Source organism: Hyaena hyaena, unplaced genomic scaffold (genome assembly GCF_003009895.1).
Source record: "Hyaena hyaena isolate Hyena2069 unplaced genomic scaffold, ASM300989v1 scaffold_138, whole genome shotgun sequence".
NCBI lineage: Eukaryota > Metazoa > Chordata > Mammalia > Carnivora > Hyaenidae > Hyaena > Hyaena hyaena.
Window position 1 is genome coordinate 846,283 of NW_024080770.1, and position 22,422 is coordinate 868,704.

General features: G+C 42.2%; 1 protein-coding gene across 1 annotated transcript in view; it reads left to right on the forward strand.

Moving 5' to 3' along the window:
* Positions 1 to 22,422, forward strand: part of HADHA (hydroxyacyl-CoA dehydrogenase trifunctional multienzyme complex subunit alpha) — a 47,974-nt gene that overhangs the window by 20,555 nt on the left and 4,997 nt on the right. The window contains exons 8-14 of the mRNA XM_039238268.1: positions 6,022 to 6,144; positions 6,610 to 6,728; positions 8,915 to 8,971; positions 10,599 to 10,708; positions 15,449 to 15,583; positions 18,161 to 18,332; positions 20,615 to 20,701. Of these exons, the coding sequence (XP_039094199.1) occupies positions 6,022 to 6,144; positions 6,610 to 6,728; positions 8,915 to 8,971; positions 10,599 to 10,708; positions 15,449 to 15,583; positions 18,161 to 18,332; positions 20,615 to 20,701 (803 nt within the window). The remainder of the gene's footprint in view (positions 1 to 6,021; positions 6,145 to 6,609; positions 6,729 to 8,914; positions 8,972 to 10,598; positions 10,709 to 15,448; positions 15,584 to 18,160; positions 18,333 to 20,614; positions 20,702 to 22,422) is intronic.

Sequence of the window (22,422 nt, forward strand, 5' to 3'; positions counted from 1 at the left end):
TGAGTTTTGGTTATTCCACCAGAATTGCATTCCTGAAATAAACTTCACTTGGTCATAAGGTATTATCCTTTGTATAAAATTTTGTAAAGGACTTTTATGTCTGGTCATGAGAGCTAATGATCTCAAGGGTAATTTTCTTGTGATATTTTTGCTTGGTGTTGGTATCAGAATAATGTTGGCTTCATAAAATGAATTGGAATTTTTTTTTCTATTTTCTGGAGGAATGTTTGTAGAATTAGTATTATTTTTTCTTTACTTGATTGAATTCACGAAGTAATGTGTGGATTTGGAGTTTTCTTTGTTGGAAAGGGTTTTTTTTATATATACAAATTCAGTTCCCTTCATAGATATAGGGTTATTGAGGTTCTCCAGTTTTTTGTTTTTGTTTTTGATTGAGCTGTAGTAGTTTGTTTCTCAAAGATTTTCTCCATTTTAGGGGTGCCTGGGTGGCTCAGTTGGCTAAGTGTCTGATGTTGGCTTAGGTCATGATGTCATGGCTTGTGGGTTTGAGTCCCGCATTGGGCTCTGTGCTAACAGCTTAGAGCCTAAGAGCCTGCTTTGGATTCTGTGTCTGTCTGTCTGTCTGTCTGTCTCTCTCTCTCTCTCTCTCTCTCTCCACCCTTCCCCCACCCACACTCTGTCTCTGTCTCATTCTTAAAAATAAAAAAATAATTAAAAACTTTTTTAAAAAGAAAAAAATTTTGTGCATTTTATTTAACTTGCCAAATTTGTTGCAGTGCAGTTGTTCATAATACTTCATTATTATTCCTTCAATATCTTTATACTTTGTAATGATATATATGTCATTTATACTCTTTCATTCCTAATATTGATAATTCGTGTCTTCTCTATTATTTCCTTGAGGAGTCTGGCTAGAAATTTATCAAGAACCAGCTTTTAGTTTCATTGGTTTTTCTCTGGTTTTTTGTTTGTTTGCTTGCTATTTTACTGATTTTGCTTATCTCATTTCTGCTTGCTTTTGGGTTTAATTTGTTCTTTTTCTAGTTTCTTAAGGTAGAAGTTTGGATCATTGATTTTAGGCCTTTTTTCCCTAACATAAGCATTTAAAGCTGTCAACTTCCGTCTTAGCATTGCTGTATCTATCTGCATATTTTAGTACTATGTTTTCACTTCCATGAAGATCAGAATACTTTCAGATTTCTCATGATTTCTTTGACCCATGTGTTATTTGGGAGTGTATTACCTAATTTCCAAATAATTGCACATGTTTCAGGTATCTTTCTGTTACTGATTTTTGGTTTAATTCTGTTGTGATCAGAATATGGTTGAACCTTAGTATTTTGCAAGTTCCTTATCTGTGAACTTCCTTTCTCACTAAAATCTGTTGTGACCCCAGAATGATACTCATGGTGCTTATGCATTCATTACGAGACACATATAGAGTGGTGAAAATGTCACATCTCCTGGGGCACATGTTCAGCTGAAGTCAAACAAGGCAACATTTTACGTTCTTATTTCAGCTCTCCTAGCCAATAAGTGTTCTTCTCTTTTGTGTGTGTGTGTATGTGTGTGCGCACGCACGCGGGCGCTTTTCAGTTGTGATTTCACTGTTTAAAATGGTAAGAACTAGGAGTGGAAAAGTACTGACTCAGAGTAGAAATATCTTTAAGGTTTCTCTTTCTTCCCCCAATAAGGAGGCCTCATCAGAGGCACCTGAGGCCCTTGATTGGAGGTCCCAAATAGACAGAAATGAGGCACTTGGGCTAAGAATGCAAATATGTGAAAGAGCATAGCGAGCAAGAGATACCTGAGTTATTGACTGCAACTCCCATTAAAGTCTGTGATACATTGGCTGTGTACCAAGTCTATTGTGTTAAGGACAGCTTTCCCAGTGAGGCCTCCTGGGTAGTAAAAGCCTTTCTAATTGCCTGTGGTTGGGCCTGAAAAACCACACTTAGGTTTTTGGCCAGGGGCTGGACTCCTCAATTTCTACAAGTAGTCATGTGGCTGTAGCAGGTGTTTATAACCACCTATTTCTGCTTCCCATTCCATATTCCTTTTGTCCTCAGGAAGTACCACAGTTGGTCATGGTTCTTTGCCTAGTAGGGTGACCTTCATTCCTAGAATGTCTGGGCCACTAGCAGTCCTGCATGAATTGAGTTGTTGTAGTTTTCCATTCACTAATTACAGGTCCTTGTAGCACTAAGAGACCCCTTAAGAGATCTGTCCTATTCAAGGCATACTCTTCCTTACTCCCATTGTGCAGTGGCAGCCCACACCCCTTGATAATCAGGATTAATAGTCCTGGAAAGGGGTGGTAGTGCTGCAGCACTGCACTCTCGGATGGGGTCTGCATATCACACAGAGCTGTCTACAAACCAGGCCTGAGTTTTCTCTCCCCCAGTCGTCTGTCTGGTCATAAGGAACTCCCTGTGAGGCCATAGGGGCAGACTGGGACAGAGAATGAGGAGCAAGGGTATTTTGGCCACTTTCTCATACAACTTGTGCCTTTAGGGTCTGCTCAAGCCCATTTTCACATATACCATTTCCATTTGATAATGGAGTACTTGCACACATCGAACTTGATGGGTTTTTTTTTTTCTTACATTTATTTATTTATTTTTGAGAGACAGAGACAGAGTGTGACTGGGGGAGGGGCAGAGAGAGAAGGAGATACAGAATCCAAAGCAGGCTCCAGGCTCTGAGCAAGCGTTCACACAGAGCCTGATGGGGGACTTGAACCCACGAACTGTGAGATCGTGACTTGAGCCGAAGTCAGACACTTAACCGACTGAACCACCCAGGTGCCCCCAAACTTTATGGTTTAACAGGCCAGACAACATCCATTTCATGATGGGCAGCTCAGGTCACATGGTAATTTGCTGGCCCATGGTTCAGCTTTGAGTCTCCACTTGGGCCCACTAGCAAGCCAAAAGCTATTTCTCATTAGGACAGTAGTTATTCACAGAGAATGGTAGGGCTTTTCTCCAAGTTCCCAAGTGTCTATACTGTGATTTGCCTGTAGGGGCCTCCCAAGGACTCCAAACAACATCTCTATCTAGCACTGACACTTTATGTGCCTTCAGATCTTAATCATATGGTCCAAATAGTTTTTCTTAAGCCCCACTTAAAACTAGCAGCCTTAGAGTTATTCAGTAAAGGAGCTAGAATAGCTAGCACACCCAAATACAATATTGCCTCTAAAATCCAGGCCCAGTAGGCGTTATACCTCGTTTTATGTGGTAGGACGGTCCAGGTGCAACAACTTATCCTTCACCTTAGAAGGGATATCAACTTGCCCCAAACCACTGGACCCCTAGAAATTTCACTTAGTTGGGTATGTCTAGAGTAGTTGGTACTTCCTGTTTACCAGGTTCATTTAGGATAATATCAACGTAGTGAACTAGCATGGTATCTTGTGGAAAGGAAAGGCAATAAGCGTTAAAAAAAAAAAAAACCTTTAAATAGTTATCTTTAATTAGATTAAAAGTGAGAAAGGAGTCTTTTATATTTACCCACATATTTACCATTTTTGGTGCTCCCTCTTCTTTGTGTACCTCCAAGTTCCCATCTGCTTTGATTTTATTCCAACATGAAGAACTTCACTTGACATATTCTGTAGAGTAGTTCTGCTGACAATGAATGCTCTCACCTTTTGATTTGTTTCACTAAGTCTTTATTTCAACATCATTTTTCAAAAATATTCTTTTTTATTTCTTAAATGTTTATTTTTGAGAGAACAAAAGTGACAGTGCAAGTGGGGTAGGAGCAGAGAGAAAGAGGGAGACATAGAATCTGAAGCAGACTCCAAGCTCTGAGCTGTCATCACAGAGCCTGACTCAGGGCTCAGACTCCTGAACCAGGAGATCATGACCTGAGCTGAAGTCAGATGCTTAACTGACTGAGTCACCCAGGTGCCCCTCAAAGATATTCTTGATGGTGATAAAATTCCATGTTTCTAGCATTTTTCTTTTAGTACTTTATAATTCTACATTATCATGTCACTTGTATAACTTCTAATAGAAAGTCTGTTGTTTTTATCTTTGTTCTTCTGTATATAATATGTCTCTCTTCCTCCACACACCCCCAGCTGCTCTCAGATTTTCCCTTCATTATTGGTTTTAGTCATTTATTTGTGATGTGCCTTGGTTTATTATTGTTGCCGTTGTTACTGTTGTTTTTTAATGTTTCTTAGGCATGGGATTCATTCAGTTTCTTGGATAGTGGGCTTATGGTTTTCATTAAATTGGAAAATTTAGGCTTTTTCTTCCAATATTTTCCCATCTCCCGCCACCCTTTTTATGGGGCTCCAATTTTATGTATGTTAGAGTACTTGATATTGTCCCCAAATGAAGAAGTTTTTCTTTTTCAGTGTATATATTTTCTATCGCCATGTATTCAAGTTTCCTGGTCTTTTCTTCCCACTGTATAATCTATTAGTCCTATCCTGTGTGTTTTTCATTTCAGATATTGGGTTTTTCATATCTAGAAGTAACATTTGACTCACTTTTATGTATCCAATTTTTCTTCCTATGTCTGTTTTCTTCTACCTTCTGGAACATATGGCATGAATTTACAGTAGCCTTTCTAACATTGTTTATAGCAGCACTTTCAACAATAGCCAGATCATGGAAAGAGCCTAAATGTCCATGAACTGATGAATGGATCAAGAAGATGTGGTTTATCTATACAATGGAATACTACATGGCAATGAGAAGGAATGAAATCTGGCCATTTATAGCAACGTGAATGGAACTCAGGGGTGTTATGCTAAGTGAAATAAGGCAGAGAAGGACAGATTCCATATGTTTTCACTCATGTGTGGAACAGGGGAAACTTAACAGAGTACCATGGGGGAGGGGAAGGGGAAAAAATAGTTGGAGAGAGGAAGGGGGGCAAACCATCAGAGACTCTTGAATACTGAGAACAAACTGAGGGCAGATGGGGTGGGGGGAGAGGGGAAAGGGGATGATGGGCATGGAGAAGGACACTTGTTGGGATGAGCACTGGGTGAAATATGGAAACCAACTTGACAATAAACTATAAAAAAAAAAAGAAAGAAACAGTCTTTGAATTTTTTGAGCCTAACTCTTTAATCTCTTGCTTCAAGCAAGTTCAATGTTGGGCAGATGCCTAAAGTACAAAATGGGTTGCATATTTGTAGCATACCCCTTTCTGTATAGAAGTACTTTAGGTACTAAATTTTATGATACTGTGAGCTTTCCCTCTAGCTTTTTGGCCCAGCCCTTCCAACCTCCTCTACCACCTTAGAATTCCATGAATGTTCCCTGAGGAAGACTAGCTTTGTATTTGATTTCTTCTAGTTTCTGATCTTTTGTATATGACCACCAAAAACTGATGGTTTCACTTGCCCCCAAGAGCATCCTTTTGCTCGAGCCAACTCTGATCTTCAGCCCACACCCAAAAGCATAACATACCCTCAGAAAAGAAAATGTCCAGCAGTCATCAGTTCACCTCAGACAGTCTCTTTCCCTCTCTGGACTTTGAGTTCATGTGGTCCTCATTGCTTCCACCATTCTCTAGTACCTTTACAAATACGATTTTACGGGGCGCCTGGGTGGCTTAGTCGGTTAAGCGTCCGACTTTCGCTTAGGTCATGATCTCGCGGTTCGTGGGTTCAGGCCCCGTGTCAGGCTCTGTGCTGACTGCCAGCTCAGAGCCTGGAGCCTGTTTCAGTCTGTGACTCCCTCTCTCTCTGACCCTCCCCTGCTCACACTGTCTCTCTCTCTCCTAGAAATAAATAAAACATTAAAAAAAATTAAAAAAAAAAAAAACAAATACGGTTTTACAATTTATTCATTTTTATCCAGTTTTGCAGCAAGAATACAGGCCTAATGAGACCTTCCACACCCAACTCAGAATTGGAAGCCAGACTGATAGGGCTTAAGACCTTGTTTTCTATCTAGAGGACATTGTTACACCTTTGCTCAGTATTTTATTTGTTTGTTTGTTTGAGTCCATAGTTCATGACTCTAGTCTGACTTGGAAGGCTGTGCTGAAACTGATTTACATTCTAATCTGTTGTGTTCATTTCGACAGGACCAGGATTAAAACCTTCAGAGGAACGGACAATTGAATATCTAGAAGAAGTTGCAGTTACTTTTGCCAAAGACCTATCTGATAAGAAAATCTTTCTAAAGAGAGAGAAAGGATTAGTAGAAAGTGAGTGTTGTTATTAAAGAACAGAGGCAAAGTTTCTTTCCAGGTAGTTTCATTTTTGTTTGCTATAAATTTGAAATGAGAAAGCGGTAAATGCATTATTTACTCCAAGCATAGAGCCATCCTTAAGGAGTGCAACAACTCTCCTCTAGAGTCCTAAACCTTACCCTGGTTGGTTAGAGCCATTTTTTTTTTTTTAACTTTTTATTTTGGAAAATACTAAGCATTAATACGAAAGTGGATAGCATAATAGTGTAATAAACACCCGTGCACCCAACGCCCAGCTTTAGCATATAGCAACTACTTAAACCATGTGTACAGAAATGCTTAGGTTGCAATTTGGATTTTACATATCAGAGTAAAGAGAAGTTCTTTCAGATAGCTACAATTATTGCATTTTTATGGAGTTTATAGAACTGTCAAGGCTAGGCTTTTTCCAGTAAGTATCTAAAAGCATTTTTTTTACAGAATTGATATCGTATGCCATGAGCATTCCATTTGTCAGGCAACAGATTTACAAAAAGGTGGAAGAAAAAGTACGAAAACAGACCAAAGGCCTTTATCCTGCACCTCTGAAAATAATCGATGTGAGTTTTCACCCCATATTCCCACATTTCTCATATTTTCTCCCTTTGAATAGAGCAGTATCCTTCATTGCCATTCTGAACCATGTATGCTAGTACTACAGTTCTTAATTCTGCTAGTGCAGTACTCGCTAAAAATAAAGAAGGAGCACAGCGAGCTATGAGGACTCATAAACTGACATATTTGGGAAAAATTAGTGCCAGGGATAATGAATTTAAAACTAATTACCAGTTATAAACCAGGAAAGGAACCTATGTTATATCAGCATAACAAGGCCAGTAAAAGATTGGGCATTAATTAAGAGGTAGTCGAAACAAAATTGATGGCCTGCCTCAGTCTAAACCATTGTCAGTACCTAAAATATCTCATTGGCTTCTCCTTTGCCATAATTATAAAAAAGAGGTAATATAGAAACGTTCTGAAAAAGATCAAGGAGGGTTCCTGGATGGCTGAGTCATTTAAGCCTCTGATTTTTTATTTCGGCTCAGGTCATGATCTCGTGATTCATGGTTTTGAGCCCTGCATCGGGCTCTGGGCTGGTGGTGCAGAGCCTGCTTGGGATTCTCTCTCTGTCCCTCTCTGTGCCGTTTCTCCGCTCTCTCTCGCTCTCTCCCCACCCCTCTCAAAATAAACTTTGAAAAGAAAAGTTCAAGGAGGATAATTGAAATGATTCACAGGGTTAAGAACTTCTGTCTAAAACTCTTTAGTCCTCAATCCAGAAAGTCTAAGATTAAGAGAACATGTAATCAAAGACTTCAAATATGGAGAATAAATCAGTCAACAGATAGATTTTAAGGAAAAGACACCAAAATGTGTGAAATATGACACATAATTCCCTTTCCCCATTCATCTCCGTGCCTGGGCTGGGGAGATTAGACATGTGTATGTGGTAAGGCAGGTAACTGTAGTATAAGGGACATCAGATACCATCATGGGATCACTGCCAGATAATTGGGAAAGAGGAAGGTTGTTAAATGTACAGAGGAGGGAACAATCACTATGAACCAGAGAGATTAGGAAGAGCCTCATAGAATTTGACCTGAGCCCTAGAAAATGTGTAGAGAGTAGGTGAAGAGAAAGTAGAACCTGGTAGGATGGGCATTTTGAGCAAAGTTCCAGAAGCCAGAAAGCATGAGGCCCTACAGGGAATATTTCATGAGATCGTTTTTGTAGGAGGATAGTGAAATGTCTGCAAAAAGGCAGAATTAGCCTAGATTTTGGAAGATTGACAGGTAATGAATCTAGAAATTTGACTTTTGTTCTGGATAGATCATAGAGATCATGGTACAAGCAAGTATAAACAGTTAGAAGGAGAGACAAAGTAGATACTTGAAGTCGGATGCAATCTTGGTAACTCAGACTTGACGTTAAAGTAAGACTGCGAGGTTGAAAAGTAAAAATATGAAGGCAGTAACAACTGCCGAAGAGAAGAGATCATGAGTTAAATTTTAGAAGTGTTGAGTTTAGATGTTTGAGGAAATTCAAGCAACAGAAGTCTAGACAAACAAGTCAATTAAGAATGTAGATTGATTTATTTGGTTTTGGGTTCTTTTTTTTTTTTTCAAGCAATTGGTCATTCCCATAAATTATAGTGAGTTGAGTACAGGGTCACTTCTTCATCTTTTATACTTGCCATTGTACTTGGGATAGAACGTTAAGCTGAATCTATAGAGTTCATGAGTAATGTGATAAACTAGATGCTGTGCCTAGAAAAGAATGCACAGAGGAAAAAAGGGCCGAGGGGGAAACTCTGGGGACGTGCCTGTGTTAGGAGAGCAGAAAACAGGCTAGAAGAGCAATTTAAGCAGGAGGGAAGGTAATTAAAAGGAAAAGGGAAAGCTTTTCTTGGACTTGGGCAGCTCTGATGGCACCTCTCTCTCTGACAAGATAACAGGGTCTAGAAGTGGATAAGGAGGTAGAGTTTGAGCTCTGGAAACTGTCTTCCTTTCCTACTCCAACTTTTCTTCTGTTTCATTTCCTTGCATTTTATGCTAGTTTTAGGAGGGGCCTCAGAGATGGAGAAAAAAGTCAGTCTTAAGCAGCCACTCAGTCCTCCTGGCTTTTGTACTCCAATTCCAGACTTTTGACTTACTCTTTGAATACTAACAAACTAGCAATTTTATTCAGCATTACTGGACATCTTGCCAACCCATTGCAACAATGAACAGGCGCTTTCTGTATTTTTTAGGTGGTAAAGACAGGAATTGAGCAAGGGAATGATGCTGGCTATCTCTCTGAATCTCAGGTAAAGTTACTTCCTTTCAATTTTTTATTACTAGATACAGGAAAGCCAAGAACTAAAACTCTATATAAAGCTGAAAAAAGAAAAGGTACCCAAAGCGCACCCCAAATTTTTTTCTTCCAGTGGTTATCATTGCTTAGGATTGATTAATCGCAATGAGTGAGTAGATGTTAAAGAACACGTTGATGGGCCCTGCTATTCGAACTTCCTCTGAGTAATGAGGGTTTAACTAGGAAGAGCAGGGCCAGAGTTCAGATCCTTTCAAAATGATTCACTTAGATGTTTTTGTTCTGAGTTGGGCTTGTTTTGTTGTGATAAAATGAATACATTGATAGAAAAATGTGTTTCTTCCTTGTTAGGGCCTTGAGGTAAGACTTTGAAGGCCAGTCTCTCTTGGTGAATTAGAAAGTGGAAGGAAATGTCGCATACTCACTAAAAGAAGACAGAGGGGCATATAAACCAGCCTCACCTCTTCCCACTTTTCCAACAAGTTGGTGATACTGCAGATTTAAGTGGTGTGGGTTGTTTTTTAAGTTTTAAGCAGTCATTGAAGAATGGATTGCTCTTTGATAATAAGACAAAAGGTATCTGAAGAGCTTGGGACAAGTTCAAGAGAAAACATTTATTGTCCTGGGTCGCTTATTGCAGTACACTCTAATTTAGACTTTTATCTCCAATCCACGTACATGTATACATATGTACAGAAAAATTGAAGCATAGGTTTCCCAGGTCAATTGGTGCCCTCACCATGTACATTGTACATAGTATTTCCTATCTGTTTTACTTCCACAACCCACCAAATTCATGACAACTGATGGATCTCTACCCACATTTTGAAAATCACTGGTGTGTTGAATAGACTCCACTGTGTCAAGATTAGTAGAACATTGTTTCATGTTCTATTGGGACATGAAAACAGCTTTATTAGGGAGATTCCTCCTTTGAAAGCCTATTTGTAACCCTACCAGTTAATTCTAGTAATATTGATGATGATGCTAGCTGACATTAACACCCTAGTCACTTTACTGGCGTTCTCATTTAATTCCAGCAATACTGTAAAATAACTGTTGTTTTCCCCATTTTAAGGATAAAGAAAGTTTCACAATTGGGAAATGGCAGAGTCAGGATTCAAACCTGGTTCTGTCAAACCCAGACTCTAAGTCTCATGCTGAGACTTGATCTCCATATGCATTAGGGAACTTTTCAAAGTGGCAGGTGTCATGTGGGGCAGACCAGAGTTGGGAGTCCTACCTCCTGGATGGGAGTTCCATTTTTCTCACTTTAGGTGGCGTGGTCGCTTAATTTCTCTGGGCCTCCTCTTTCCAGCCCTTAAAATGAGAGGGTTGTCTGAGATGACTCTGAAGGTCCGTTTTGGCCCTGACACTCCAGTTCCATGGAAAAGGTTGCTTGCCACCGCCTCTGGTGTATGTAACCTGAGAGCTCAGGTGTACCCCGCACCCTTTTCACAACAGTAGCCGGAAAGTGCCGCATGTGAGAAGGCACCAGCGCACCCCCGACCACCCAAGGCTTCGCGTGTGTTACCTCTGCTCTGCAGAGAAACCTGACTGAAAGAACCCCCGTCACTGAGACTGTGAAGTTCCACCTTTTCTTGTCCTCTGTTACTTTTCAGAAATTTGGAGAGCTTGCAATGACCAAAGAATCAAAGGCCTTGATGGGACTTTATCATGGTCAGGTCCTGTGTAAGAAGAATAAATTTGGAACTCCGCAGAAGGACGTGAAGTAAGTTAAACGCCACCTAGGGAACTACAGAGCTTGATTTAGACCTTTGGTCTTCCCTATGCCCCTCTATCCTGAGCACATTAGATCCCTTTTCCTAATAAGAACTTTTTGACTTTCAAAGTGCTGCCTGAGCTGAGTTTTCTCCAGACCCCTCTAAGGGCTCCTACAGAGGCTTGCTTTTCTCACTATTACTGTCGCCTGGAAGTCTGGTTTATGTCCCCTGTTCCCAAACCAAACACACTATGCATTGTTTAATGATCTTGTCTTTCCCTGTGACTTGAGATACCATCTCTGGAAACTCATACTTTCCTCATTAAAAAAAAAAAGCCTCATTCAGATTGTTAAAGGCTTGTCATTTGGGGCACCTCGGTGGCTCAGTTGGTTGGGCATCTGACTTCGGCTCAGGTCATGATCTCGCGGTTCGTGGGTTCAAGCCCCGCATCAGGCTCTGTGCTGACAGCTGGCTCAGAGCCTACAGCCTGTTTCAGATTCTGTGTCTCCCTCTCTCTCTCTGACCCTCCCCTGCTCACGCTGTCTCTCTCTCATGCAGAAATAAATAAAAACATTAAAAAATTAAAAAAAAAAAAAAAAAGACTTGTCCTTCATCTACCTTACGGCCTAAACATTTAAGATTCTACTTGCTTGATTCATGTCTATTATTTTCAGCAAGACTTTCAGTGCTGTGCTGCCCAGTAGCTCTTCGGCATTTTAAATTTAAATGCTCCAGGGCACCTGGGTGGCTCAGTCAATTAAGCATCCAACTTTGGCTCAGGTCATGATCTCATGGTTTGTTGGGTTTGAGCCCTGTGTCGGGCTCTGTGCTGACAGCTCAAAGCCTGGAGCCTGCTTCAGATTCTGTGTCTCCTCTCTCTCCCCTGCTCACGCTCTGTATGTATCACTCTGTCTTTCAAAAATAAACATTTAAAAAAATTTAATAATGCTCCTAAACTCACTTTCTAGGTCAGTGGTTCCCATCCTGGGTGATTTTGCCCCCCAGGATCATTTGATGATGTCTGGAAACATTATTGGTTGTCACAGCTGCTGTTGGCATCTAATGATGCCAGAGGTCAGGGATGCTACTAAACACCCTACAGTGCATGAAACAGGCCTCTAATCTAGGGCACCTGGGTAACTCAGTCTGTAAGTGTCTGACTTTGGCTCAGGTCATGATCTCATGGTTTGTTAAGTTCGAGCCCCACATAGGGCTCTATGCTGACAGCTCAGAGCCTAGAGCCTGCTTCAGATTCTGTGTCTTCCTCTCTCTCTGCCCCTCCCCTGCTCATGCTCTGTGTCTCACAAAAATAAACATTAAAAGAAAAGAAAAACAGGAAACCTAATGAGGTAGTCCAAAATATATGAGTATGACTCATATATATTCAGACACCCATCTGCATATACTTTTTGCTGTCATATGCAGGTAGCATATTACCATCTGGAAAGGTGTTATACCAAATACACAAAGAAGACAGCATCCACATGAATCTCATATAGGAAAAAATAAGAAAATGAGAATCCAAATACTTAAGCTTATAAAAATTCTCCCCCCCAAAACCACCATAATACAGAAGAAAACTATAACAGAATACCTCAAAACTGGACTTAAATATCCTTAAATAAGGATTTGCAGATAAGAAAAAATCACCTTGAATCAGAAATTCAAAAACTTAGGAGCCCCTGGGTGGCTCAGTCGGTTGAGCATCCAACTTTGGCTGAGGTCATGATCTCGCAGTTTGTGAGTTCGAGCCCCACGTCAAAATCCTGCTGACAGCTCAGAGCCTGGAACCCACTTCAGATTCTGTCTCCCTCTCTCTCTGCCTCTCCCCTGCTCATGGTCACTCACTCTCTCAAAAATAAACAAACATTAAAAAAAGTTTTTAAAGACATTCAAAAACTTAGAACTAAATGGACAGAAACAGAGTGGTATAAAAGTTGACCTAACTTGGGAAACAAATTGAGGGAAACAAATTGAGGGAAAAAGGTGACATCATCTTAGAAATGAGGAATTAATTAGGAAATCATTACAGGGTACCCAAGGCAGACTAGGTTGAACAGAATTTGATGAAGAACCGTGAAGAACTGAAGACAGGAGACCCTTTTTCCTGCTTTCCCAGTTATAACACCTCTGCTTCCTCTACTTCCTCTGGCCCCCTCTCCCTCACCTTGGATAATAATTTGAGTTCCTTATCTACTTTCTCTTTTTATAAATTAATTCTTTATGTAGTGAGTGCATTCTTATTCTGTTTAAGAAAACTATCATAAATAAGGTTAAGTATTAGCTAATTCTATTTTGTGTTTATGTTTGAATGTTGTAATATAAAAGGGATCCTTCGGTATAAAGCCTGTAACCTGCTCTTTTTATTCAGTGGTATGACTTGGGGACTATGTGTATTGGTACATATCAATTAACTCCTCCCTCTTAATTTCTACTGCTGGATTGATGGCTGTTTCTGATTTTTCATTATTACGAACATTGTATGGCTGTTCATCCCAGCCTTGTGTGCATATGTGCATTTCATTAGAGCACAGAATGAGACATAGAATCACCCAGAGTATGTGGTTTTTAGTTGTAAGAGATTTGCCCTCCAAAGTAGGGCAAAGCATACTTCCATCAGCCATGCAATGAAAAAAACAGTTTTTGTGCATCTTCACTGATGCTTTTAAATTTTTTCCCAATCTGATAGGGAAAGAATATCTCATTTTAATTGGCATTTCCCAGGTTATTAGGGAAATTGAGCATCTTTATTGGTAATTTGAGTTTTTTTCTTTAGTGAATTCTTTATATAAGCCCTTGCCCATATTACTAGGTTGGTTGTTTTTGTTTTTAAGTGTATTTTTTTATTTTGAGAGGGGATTGGAGAGAGAGAATCCCAAGCAGTCTCCTTGCTGTCAGTGCAGAACCTGATGCAGGGCTCAAAACCCACAAACTGTGAATCATGACCTGAGTCAAAATCAAGAGTCAGATGCTTAACTGAGACACTCAGGCATCCTGTCCTTTTTGTTGTTGTTTTTAAGTAATCTCCATGGACAACGTGGGGCTCAAACCCATGACCATGAGAACAAATGTCACACACCCCACTGACTGAGCCAGCCAGGCACCCCTGGGTTGTCTGTTTTAATTGATAATATGCATGTTCTTCATTTCCCAAGTTGTAATTCTTTGCTGCTGTAAGTTGCAGATTTCCTCCTATCCTATGGTTATCTTAATTTTGTGGGGTCATTTGTCTAACAGAAATTTGTGGTTTTCACATAATAAATGTATCAATCTTTTCAGTTCCTGTTCTTTTTTTTTTTTTTTTTTTGAGAGAGAGAGCATGAGTGGGAAGGGGCAGAGAGAGATGGAGAATCCCAAGCAGGCTGTGCGCTGTCAGCACAGAGTACCATGCAGGGCTTTAATTCACGAAATGTGAGATCATGGCCTGAGCTGAAATCAAGAGTCAGATGGTTAACCAACTGAGCCCCCCAGGCTCCCCTCAGTCCCTGTTCTTTACATGCCTCTATCCTATTTTCTCATTGTTCTCCAGTTACTTCACATTAACCATGTAAATATGTATGTTACTTCAAAGCTGCATTTGAAAGTTGCTTCCAGGACTTGAAATTAGGTTTCCTTTTTGGGTCATAAATATGATTTCTGAACATAATCAAAATTGTTACAAATGAAACTTTATCCTGTATTATGACTCTAATTTAGGTCTACGTAGTGCTATAAATTTGGGCTTTTTTTATGAAGGAAATTGTTCTGGAAATTTTTTTTTATTTGCTATGTGAGTATGACATATTGTTCCAGAACTATGGAAAACTAAAAAAAGTAATCAAGTATGAGTTCTGGCCCATGAAATGCTTAAAATGTAATTGAGAAGACAAAAATAATGTATCCGGAATCATTCTGGAACACTGTAGGGTAAGTCAGATGGGCCTGACAAGTTCAAGGGAAGTTCGTGGTGGAAAAGGCAGGAACAGGGATGTGTGGAGGTATTGGGGGCTGGGGGGGTTAGGTCTGGAAGCAAAGAAGCCATCCAGGAGAAGTTTGATCTAATCCATGTAAGGAGTAAAATGGCACAAATTTCAGGAGAAATGAAAACTTACTAGGAAATGATAAAATCATTGACAAGTAGTTGGAAGAAATGCTATGTCTTTGGGCACATTGCTGCAAATTGGCTTTTGTTGGAAAACAGAAATACATGGACTTCAGAATAAACCAGGTTGTTTGTTTTCAGTGATCTTAAGGCATGATTGAAGATCAATATAATTCTGTCTTTTTGTGTAGGCCAGTTCTTTTAGACCTAATGGATTTTTGCATTTAACTTTGAAAATCAGTCAATTTGAAAATCAATCACTGGGGCGCCTGGGTGGCTCAGTGGGTTAAGCATCCAGCTTCGGCTCAGGTCATGATCTCACGGTCCACGAGTTCGAGCCCCGCCTTGGGCTCTGTGCTAATAGCCAGTTCAGAGCTTGGAGCCTGTTTTGGATTCTGTATCTCCCTCTCTCTCTGACGCTCCCCTGCTCACGCTTGCTCTCTCTCTCTCTCTCTCTCAGAAATAAATAAAACAAAAAATTAAAAACAAACAAACAAAAAAAAGAAACTCAATCACTTATCAAAGTGTATTTTTATAGATTAAAATTACTTAAAATAACCTTATGGTTGTGGCCATTTTAGTTGGTTTATTGGATTATAACGTAGACAGTCTCCCATGTTTACTGAAACGATTAGTTGACCAAAAGTCATTGATGCTTTCCTTCTAGGCACCTAGCCATTCTTGGTGCCGGGCTGATGGGGGCCGGCATTGCCCAGGTCTCTGTGGACAAGGGCCTGAAGACCATCCTTAAAGATGCTACACTAGCCGGCCTGGGCCGAGGACAGCAACAAGTGTTCAAAGGGTAAGCTGGTGCCCCGCCTCTGTCAGCACAGGGCTGTTTATCTTGCCATTACAGGTTCCCTTTGCCTGAACGTGGGGAGTGCTGGATGCTCTGCAGTTAAGCTGTTTCCTTTGATTTTTAGAAACAGTCATTCCTTTCCCTTCTCATCGTTGTACATATTATAAACCACGAACGTCGTCAGAATCTGTAATGTCTGAGTGCAGAAGAGAAAACCATCGGATATTTTTCAAGGCCATTTACTTTCTGCTTTGATATCAAGGCTAGAAACCCTCGTGTGCATGAATTTTGATAGTTCCCACTTCTGTGCTGTGCTGTCATGGAACGCTGAAACAGCACGGCTGTGGAAGCGGAGGGTGTGAGGACAGGTGCCGTCACTGCAAACTGAAGGTGGGGCTGGGATCAGAACTCTTGTGCCCTCTGTTTCTCGGCTGCGTTACTGTAGAGAAGCAGGTCACAGATTTGGTTCCACAGTGTCTGAGACTTTACGGAATGTGACTCCATCTTACCTTTGAGTTAATGAAAGGTGACTGTTATTCCCCCTGCTGCCCACATACCCCCTCTCCCCCCTGCTCCCCATTCCGTTTTGCAGAGGCGGAGAAGCAGCAGCGGCTTGGCCAAACTAGGAATTGGTTTCAGCTCTGTTCTCTGCCCCAGTGTAACGAACAAGATTGTTGGACTTAGACGGCCCTACGCGTGACTTTTAGTTGAATGAGCTTTTTTCGTAAATGTGTTATATAACTTAAGCGTGTTTGACCTCTTTTCTGCAGAGACTCTTACGCTGCTACTACTATGCTATCCAAGACGTGGCAGGCTTAATCATTTTGGCAGACTATTGTAAGATAGCAAGGAGAGTAAACAATTCTGACCAAAAAAAAAAAATTTGCATGTGCTAGCTAGATAACTGAAACTAGCATGTAAGCATCCCCAAACACCATCCCCTGCAGTCACCGAGATGCGAAATTGCTGCTCTAGAACAGAGATCGCTGTGTCTCTCTTGGAGGTAGGTGCCCCAGGTTTCCCTTCATGCTTCAGAAACCTCAGGCTCTGGCGGGTGCCCTCGCTATACGGCTGACGTGGCACATACATGTTTCCTAGTCTCTCTTGAAGACAGTTTCATTAGGCGTTAGAATTAGAGCAACTGAGTGAAATAAGTCAGGCAGAGGACAGATACCATATGTTTGCACATATAGGAGGATTAGGAGGAACTTAATGGAAGACCATGGGGGAGAAGAAGGGGAAAAATAGTAGGGGAGAGGGAGGGAGGCAAACCATGAGAGACTCTTGAATGCTGAGAACAAACTGAGGGCTGATGGGGCAGGGGGAGGGGAAGGGGGTGATGGGCATGGAGGAGGGCACTTGTGGGGATGAGCACTGGGTGTTATATGGAAACCAACTTGGCAGTAAACTATTTTTTTTTAAAAAAGCAACTAATAATGTTTTGAACTCTGATGAGCATTTTGTGTGCTGATTGCTGACGTGGTTGTCAGAAACCAAGAAATTTGAACTCATGCTTTTTAAGACTTTGATTGAATACTTCTTTGAACTTACCTTGTGGCTTTAATATTTCTTCTGGTTAAGGAAATTAGTGAACGTGATTTAGCTCCATTCTTCATTCACAGGAAAACTCTAGGTCAGTTATTCTGAAAGTGTGGTCGGATTAAAACCTCAGAGAGCCTGTTTTTCTTGGCAGTGAAAAGTAATCAGTTAAATGTCTGAATTGCAGGAATCCTTTTTAGCTCCCCATGGGAAAGAAGAAACCTTGAGTTAATATTTTATGTAATCAATACAATGTGCTGCCACATGCTAGCTGGGAAGTGGATTTAAGAATAAAAGAAACAGGAGCACCTGGGTGGCTCAGTCAGTGAAGCATCTGAGTCTCGACTTTGGCTTAGATCATGATCTTACTGTGAATTCGAGCCCCGCCTCAGGCTGCATGCTGACAGCACACAGCCTGCTTTGGATTCTCTCTCCCTCTCTCTCTCTGCCTCTCTCCCTACTTATGTGCTAGCTCTAGCGCACGCGCTCTCTCTCTCTCTCTCTCTCTCACACACACACACACACACACACACTAAATAAACTTAAAAATAAATGAATAAATAAATAACATAAGAAGTCATGCTTGGTCTCTGTTTTCCAGAAGGTTGTAATTACAGAATAACAAAATGATGTTTAATCAGGTACAAGCCCGTGTGGTTTAGGACACGCGTTGGGTGTTTCCTGTGTTAGAAAGTTACCAGAGCAGCTCCTTTGTTTGCCACACTAGTGTTTGCATTTACTCCTCTGGACAAATTTAACTGTTTCAGGAGTCATAGAGTTTATGTAAGTTCTACATTTAGAGGCATCATCTGCGGGAAAGAATGTGGATTCGGGGGCCCGCCTGTCTTTGGCACCCTAGTACCTAGCCATTTGACCATGAGCTAGGTCTTCGAACCTGTTTGAGGAACTCTTCTTCCTCAAAATGGGAGAACTGCCTCACAGACTTGGTCGAAAATACATAGTGTAGCGTCTGGCCCGTGGACGCTCAGTATGTAGTGAGTTTCCTATTCTTCCCTCTGACTAGGACTGTCTTTGTTCTAGATTGAATGATAAAGTGAAGAAGAAAGCTCTAACATCATTTGAAAGAGACTCCATTTTCAGCAACTTGATTGGGCAGCTCGATTACCAGGGTTTTGAAAAGGCCGACATGGTGATTGAAGCTGTTTTTGAGGATCTTAATCTTAAGCACAGAGTGTTAAAGGAAGTAGAAGCGGTAAGTAAAAGGCTTGTTGTACTTGAATCCTAGCATAGTGAGTGGAGGACACGGGGTGGGGGGGGGATGTTTTTTTAAACAGAAACTCATGGTTCTTTTTATAGGGCTGTTCATTTCCGAACATCAGTTTTTATTGCCAACTCGTGCACACTGCGCATGTTACAAAAGTCAAATCTAAGTCCTGAGGGAAGAAAATCAAGTCAATAAGCACAGGGTTCGTTAGCATTCTGTGCAAGTTCCATCACTCAGAACTACAGATAACCTCATGGAGTGTAGCCAACTCTCTTGACATGTTTGGTTAGCTACGAGCCATACCTAAACTTCTTTAGGTTAGGTCTAGTCCGCAAAGGAAGTAGGGGGAGAAATCATTTCTCCTGGCAGGTTTCAGGCACTTACTTTGTGGAAATGCTGCTTTGGTTCTGATCCCAAATGCTCTACCTCCCATAAACAAAACAAGTATTGTAGCGGATGGTGTAAAGAAAGAGCCCAGAGAAGAAAAGACAATAATCCAGGCACAAAATAGAACCGGGGCCTTGACCAGCCTATAGATAAATAAATGTGGGTTAATGTGCAAATGAAGTGGCACAGACTTGGCAATACTCTGGGTGTCTTGAGTAGTGGCTGTACCCTCACGATGCCCTTCTGTGTGAGGACGGTCCCTGCTGAGCCTGAGGAGGGTTTAGAAACTAAAGACAAGCAGCTCTTTGGGGGACAGCTTCCACTTTGAAATCCATACACTGCAAAAGCTTTCCTTTTGGCAAAGTGTAATGTGGATTCAGCTGAGGGGAAAAGCTCAGAGAGCTGGGTAGATTGGGTGGCATTTCAGCTCACGTGTGTAGGTGGTGTTCCCAGGGCTTTGGGGGTGCCTGCTGAGCCAGTGCTGGGTAGACCCTGAGGACCAGCAAAAGCAGACACGGGCCACGTGGAGAGGGGCACCTGCCGACCAGCTGGGGGGATGGTGTTTGCTCCAGGTTTGGGTTTGGGTTTGGGTTTGGGAGTACTGGCATGGGGAAGGGTTCGTTAGTTTTAGCGGTTGGGAAACTAGCGACCAAGGAGAGAAAGAAGAGGGATCAGATCGGGAGAAGTGCAGACTGAACGAGCCTGTACAGCGGTGCCGCTGGCCACCAAGAGAGCAGAAGCAGAAGCTGTGGGGCTTCTCGGGGCCTGGCCTGGAGCTCAGAGCGCCACTGCTGCCTGCCATGGGGAAAAGCGAGTCAGAAGACTCGAGAGAGGAACCAGACGCTGCTTCTGGATGGGAGGAGAGACGCCTGAACCAGGAGGGGAGGAGCTGTTGCCAGCTGTCTTTGGAGACATTGGTTTGCTCTTTGTAGAGAATGTCACCACCAGCATGAGACACCGCGCCCCCAGGACGTGCCACACCGGGGGCTCCGTTAGGGCTCTGTTAGCGTCCTTGCAGTTAATGCCCTACTGCTGACTAAGGTCATGGGGCCTCGTCACAAGCTGCCTGCTAAGCCAGGTTTTGCCCCACAGGGGCCTCTCTAGAGTTTTATCTTTTGTCTTTTTAAAAAAATCTTAATGCAGTATTTTACCTGTATCTGTGTTATAATAGATCTTATCTTACACTCACCTTTTCAGTTTGATGAATGTGTCTCAAACCTTGATTCCCATCTCTGGTGTTAGAATTTTGCTTGTCCCAGTTTGCACAAATTAGACAGGTGTGCTTTCCATGTTTTTTATATAAGCAGCTGAATAAAAACGTGAATAACTTGGGATCATGGACAGAATGCTGACAGTCTATGTTAAAGACTATTCTCCAGATTGATAAAGCCAAGAGTTAATAGTATTCATGTGGTGTAGATTAATTACAGTGGTGCACCGCTTTCTAATAACACTGTAAAATGAGCTAGGCACGCATGTGATGGCTTGTTCTTATCAAAGTGACGGGTGGGGGTATCGTGAGCTTTCAGACTTGAGGGCAGATCCAGACAAGAAGAGGGATTGGCACCTGTGTTGCATCTTGAAATGAATGAGATTTTTTTCAAGGCCATCTTTTCAGTGTTTATCTAAGCTGTCTTATTTACCTAAGTGCTGAGATTAGTCTCCAGGCCGGGATGTGGGGCCAGAGCTAGAAGGCGGCTGGATGGGAACTTGAACAAGGCCAACACACTCCCCATCGCAGAAGCCCTGGGCAAATAGTACCTACTGTCTGAATGATTCTGGGGGAGAGCGGGGCTGGACCGGGTGTCACGCTTTAGCTTTGCTTCGGACCCAGTCATCTCTTGGGCCTACGTGACACATTCCTCAATGCTTTTCCCCTGCAGGTGATTCCCGATCACTGTGTCTTTGCCAGTAACACGTCTGCGCTCCCGATCAACCAGATTGCTGCTGTCAGCAAAAGACCTGAGAAGGTAAATTCTGAGCAGAGGGAAAACCCTGAAATGTTTTCCCACCGCAGGCTCCCCAGGAAGGCTCAGAGCGTGAGAGGGGACTGGTGTGGACCGTGCAGTCGAGGGGTGGTGGTGTCTCCAAAAACCGGGCCCAGGGAAGCTTGGACTGTGGACTCACCGCTGTGAGATGCTGCCATATGTGAAGTACAATGAAGGTGTGCTTCCTCGGGGATTTGCATCCCGAATGACTCTTACTTTTTAGGTTCAGACTATAAAACCTACCGTTTTGGGGGCACCTGGGTAGTTTAATTAAGGGTCTAACTCTTGATCTCGGCTCAGGTCACGATTTCATGGTTTGTGGGTTTGAGCCCCACATTGGGCTCTGCACTGACAGCATAGAGCCTGCTTGGGATTCTCTGTCTCCCTCTCTCTCTCTCTGCCCCTCCCCTGCTTACTCTCTCTCAAAAAGAAACATAAAAATAATGAAACCTACCTTTATTATAATAGGTGGGGGGGTTGTTGTTATTGTGGGGTTTTTTTGTTTTTTGGTTTTTTTTGGTCTTGCCTATTTATTGTTGAGAGAGGGAGACAGAATCCCAAGTGAGCTCTGGGTGGTCAATGCAGAGCCTGATGAGGGGCTTAAACCCGCAACTGTGAGATCATGACCTGAGCCAAAGTCAAATGTTTACCAACTAAGCCACCCAGGTGCCCTATAATTAGGTATTTAAAGATAGGCCCAAGGGGCCACCTGGCTGGCTCAGTCTGTAGAGCGTGTCATGTGACTCGTGATCTCCGGGTTGTGAATCTGAGCCCCATATTGGGTGTAGAGATTACTTAAACAAATAAAATCTTTAAAAATAAAAAATTTAAATAAAGATAAACCCCAAAATACGAGGGAAGACTCCAAAATCTCACTTAAGCCACAGAGCAGACACTGGTGACTTAGTATGTGTTTGATTCCAACTCCATCCCCAGGAATGGAAAAGCAGGGGTATGGTGAGACGTGTCCCCCTGTGGGTTCACTTAGCCCTCCCCCCAGGACATGAAAGGGCAGAAGCACCTTCAGTGAATATTTGGAACAATGCCTAGAAATTCATCTTTGGGCATCTGCTATCAGCGTAACTTGGGCCTGACCGAGACAGGTCCAGGGATGGCAGGAAAAGGTCCTAGGGAGAAGTGGCAGCTGATGGTGTGATGTTGAAGGAAGACACAAAAACAGTGTAAGGCAGATGGACAGTCTGGCCATGTCACATCACTCAGAGCACCTCTGCATTTAAAGTCTGTAAAGAAGGGACACTCCAGGGGCTCAGTCGGTTGAGCCAACTCAATTCGGCTCAGGTCATGATCTCATGGTTCATGAGTTCAAGCCCCACACGGGGCTCTGTGCTGACAGCTCAGAGCCTCCTTGGGATTCTCTCTTCCTCTCTCTCTCCCCCTCCCCTGCTTGTGCTCTCTGTCCCTCTCTCTCTCAAAAATATATAAACATTAAAATAAAGTCTGTAATGGAGAACCTTCGATGCTAACTTCTCATCTTCCCAGTGGAGTGGAGCAAACATGCTTTGCAGTCCTGGCCTCCAGGTATCTTGGATAGCTTCTGCCATCTGCCTCCCCTGTGTTATGTAAGATTAAGGTCAAAGGGGCACAGGTAGGGTGACCAGCATCTGATGGCTTTCTTGGGACGTAGGACCTTTAATGTTCCAACCAAGAAAGTCCCAGCAATCCAGGACAAGTTGGTCACCTTT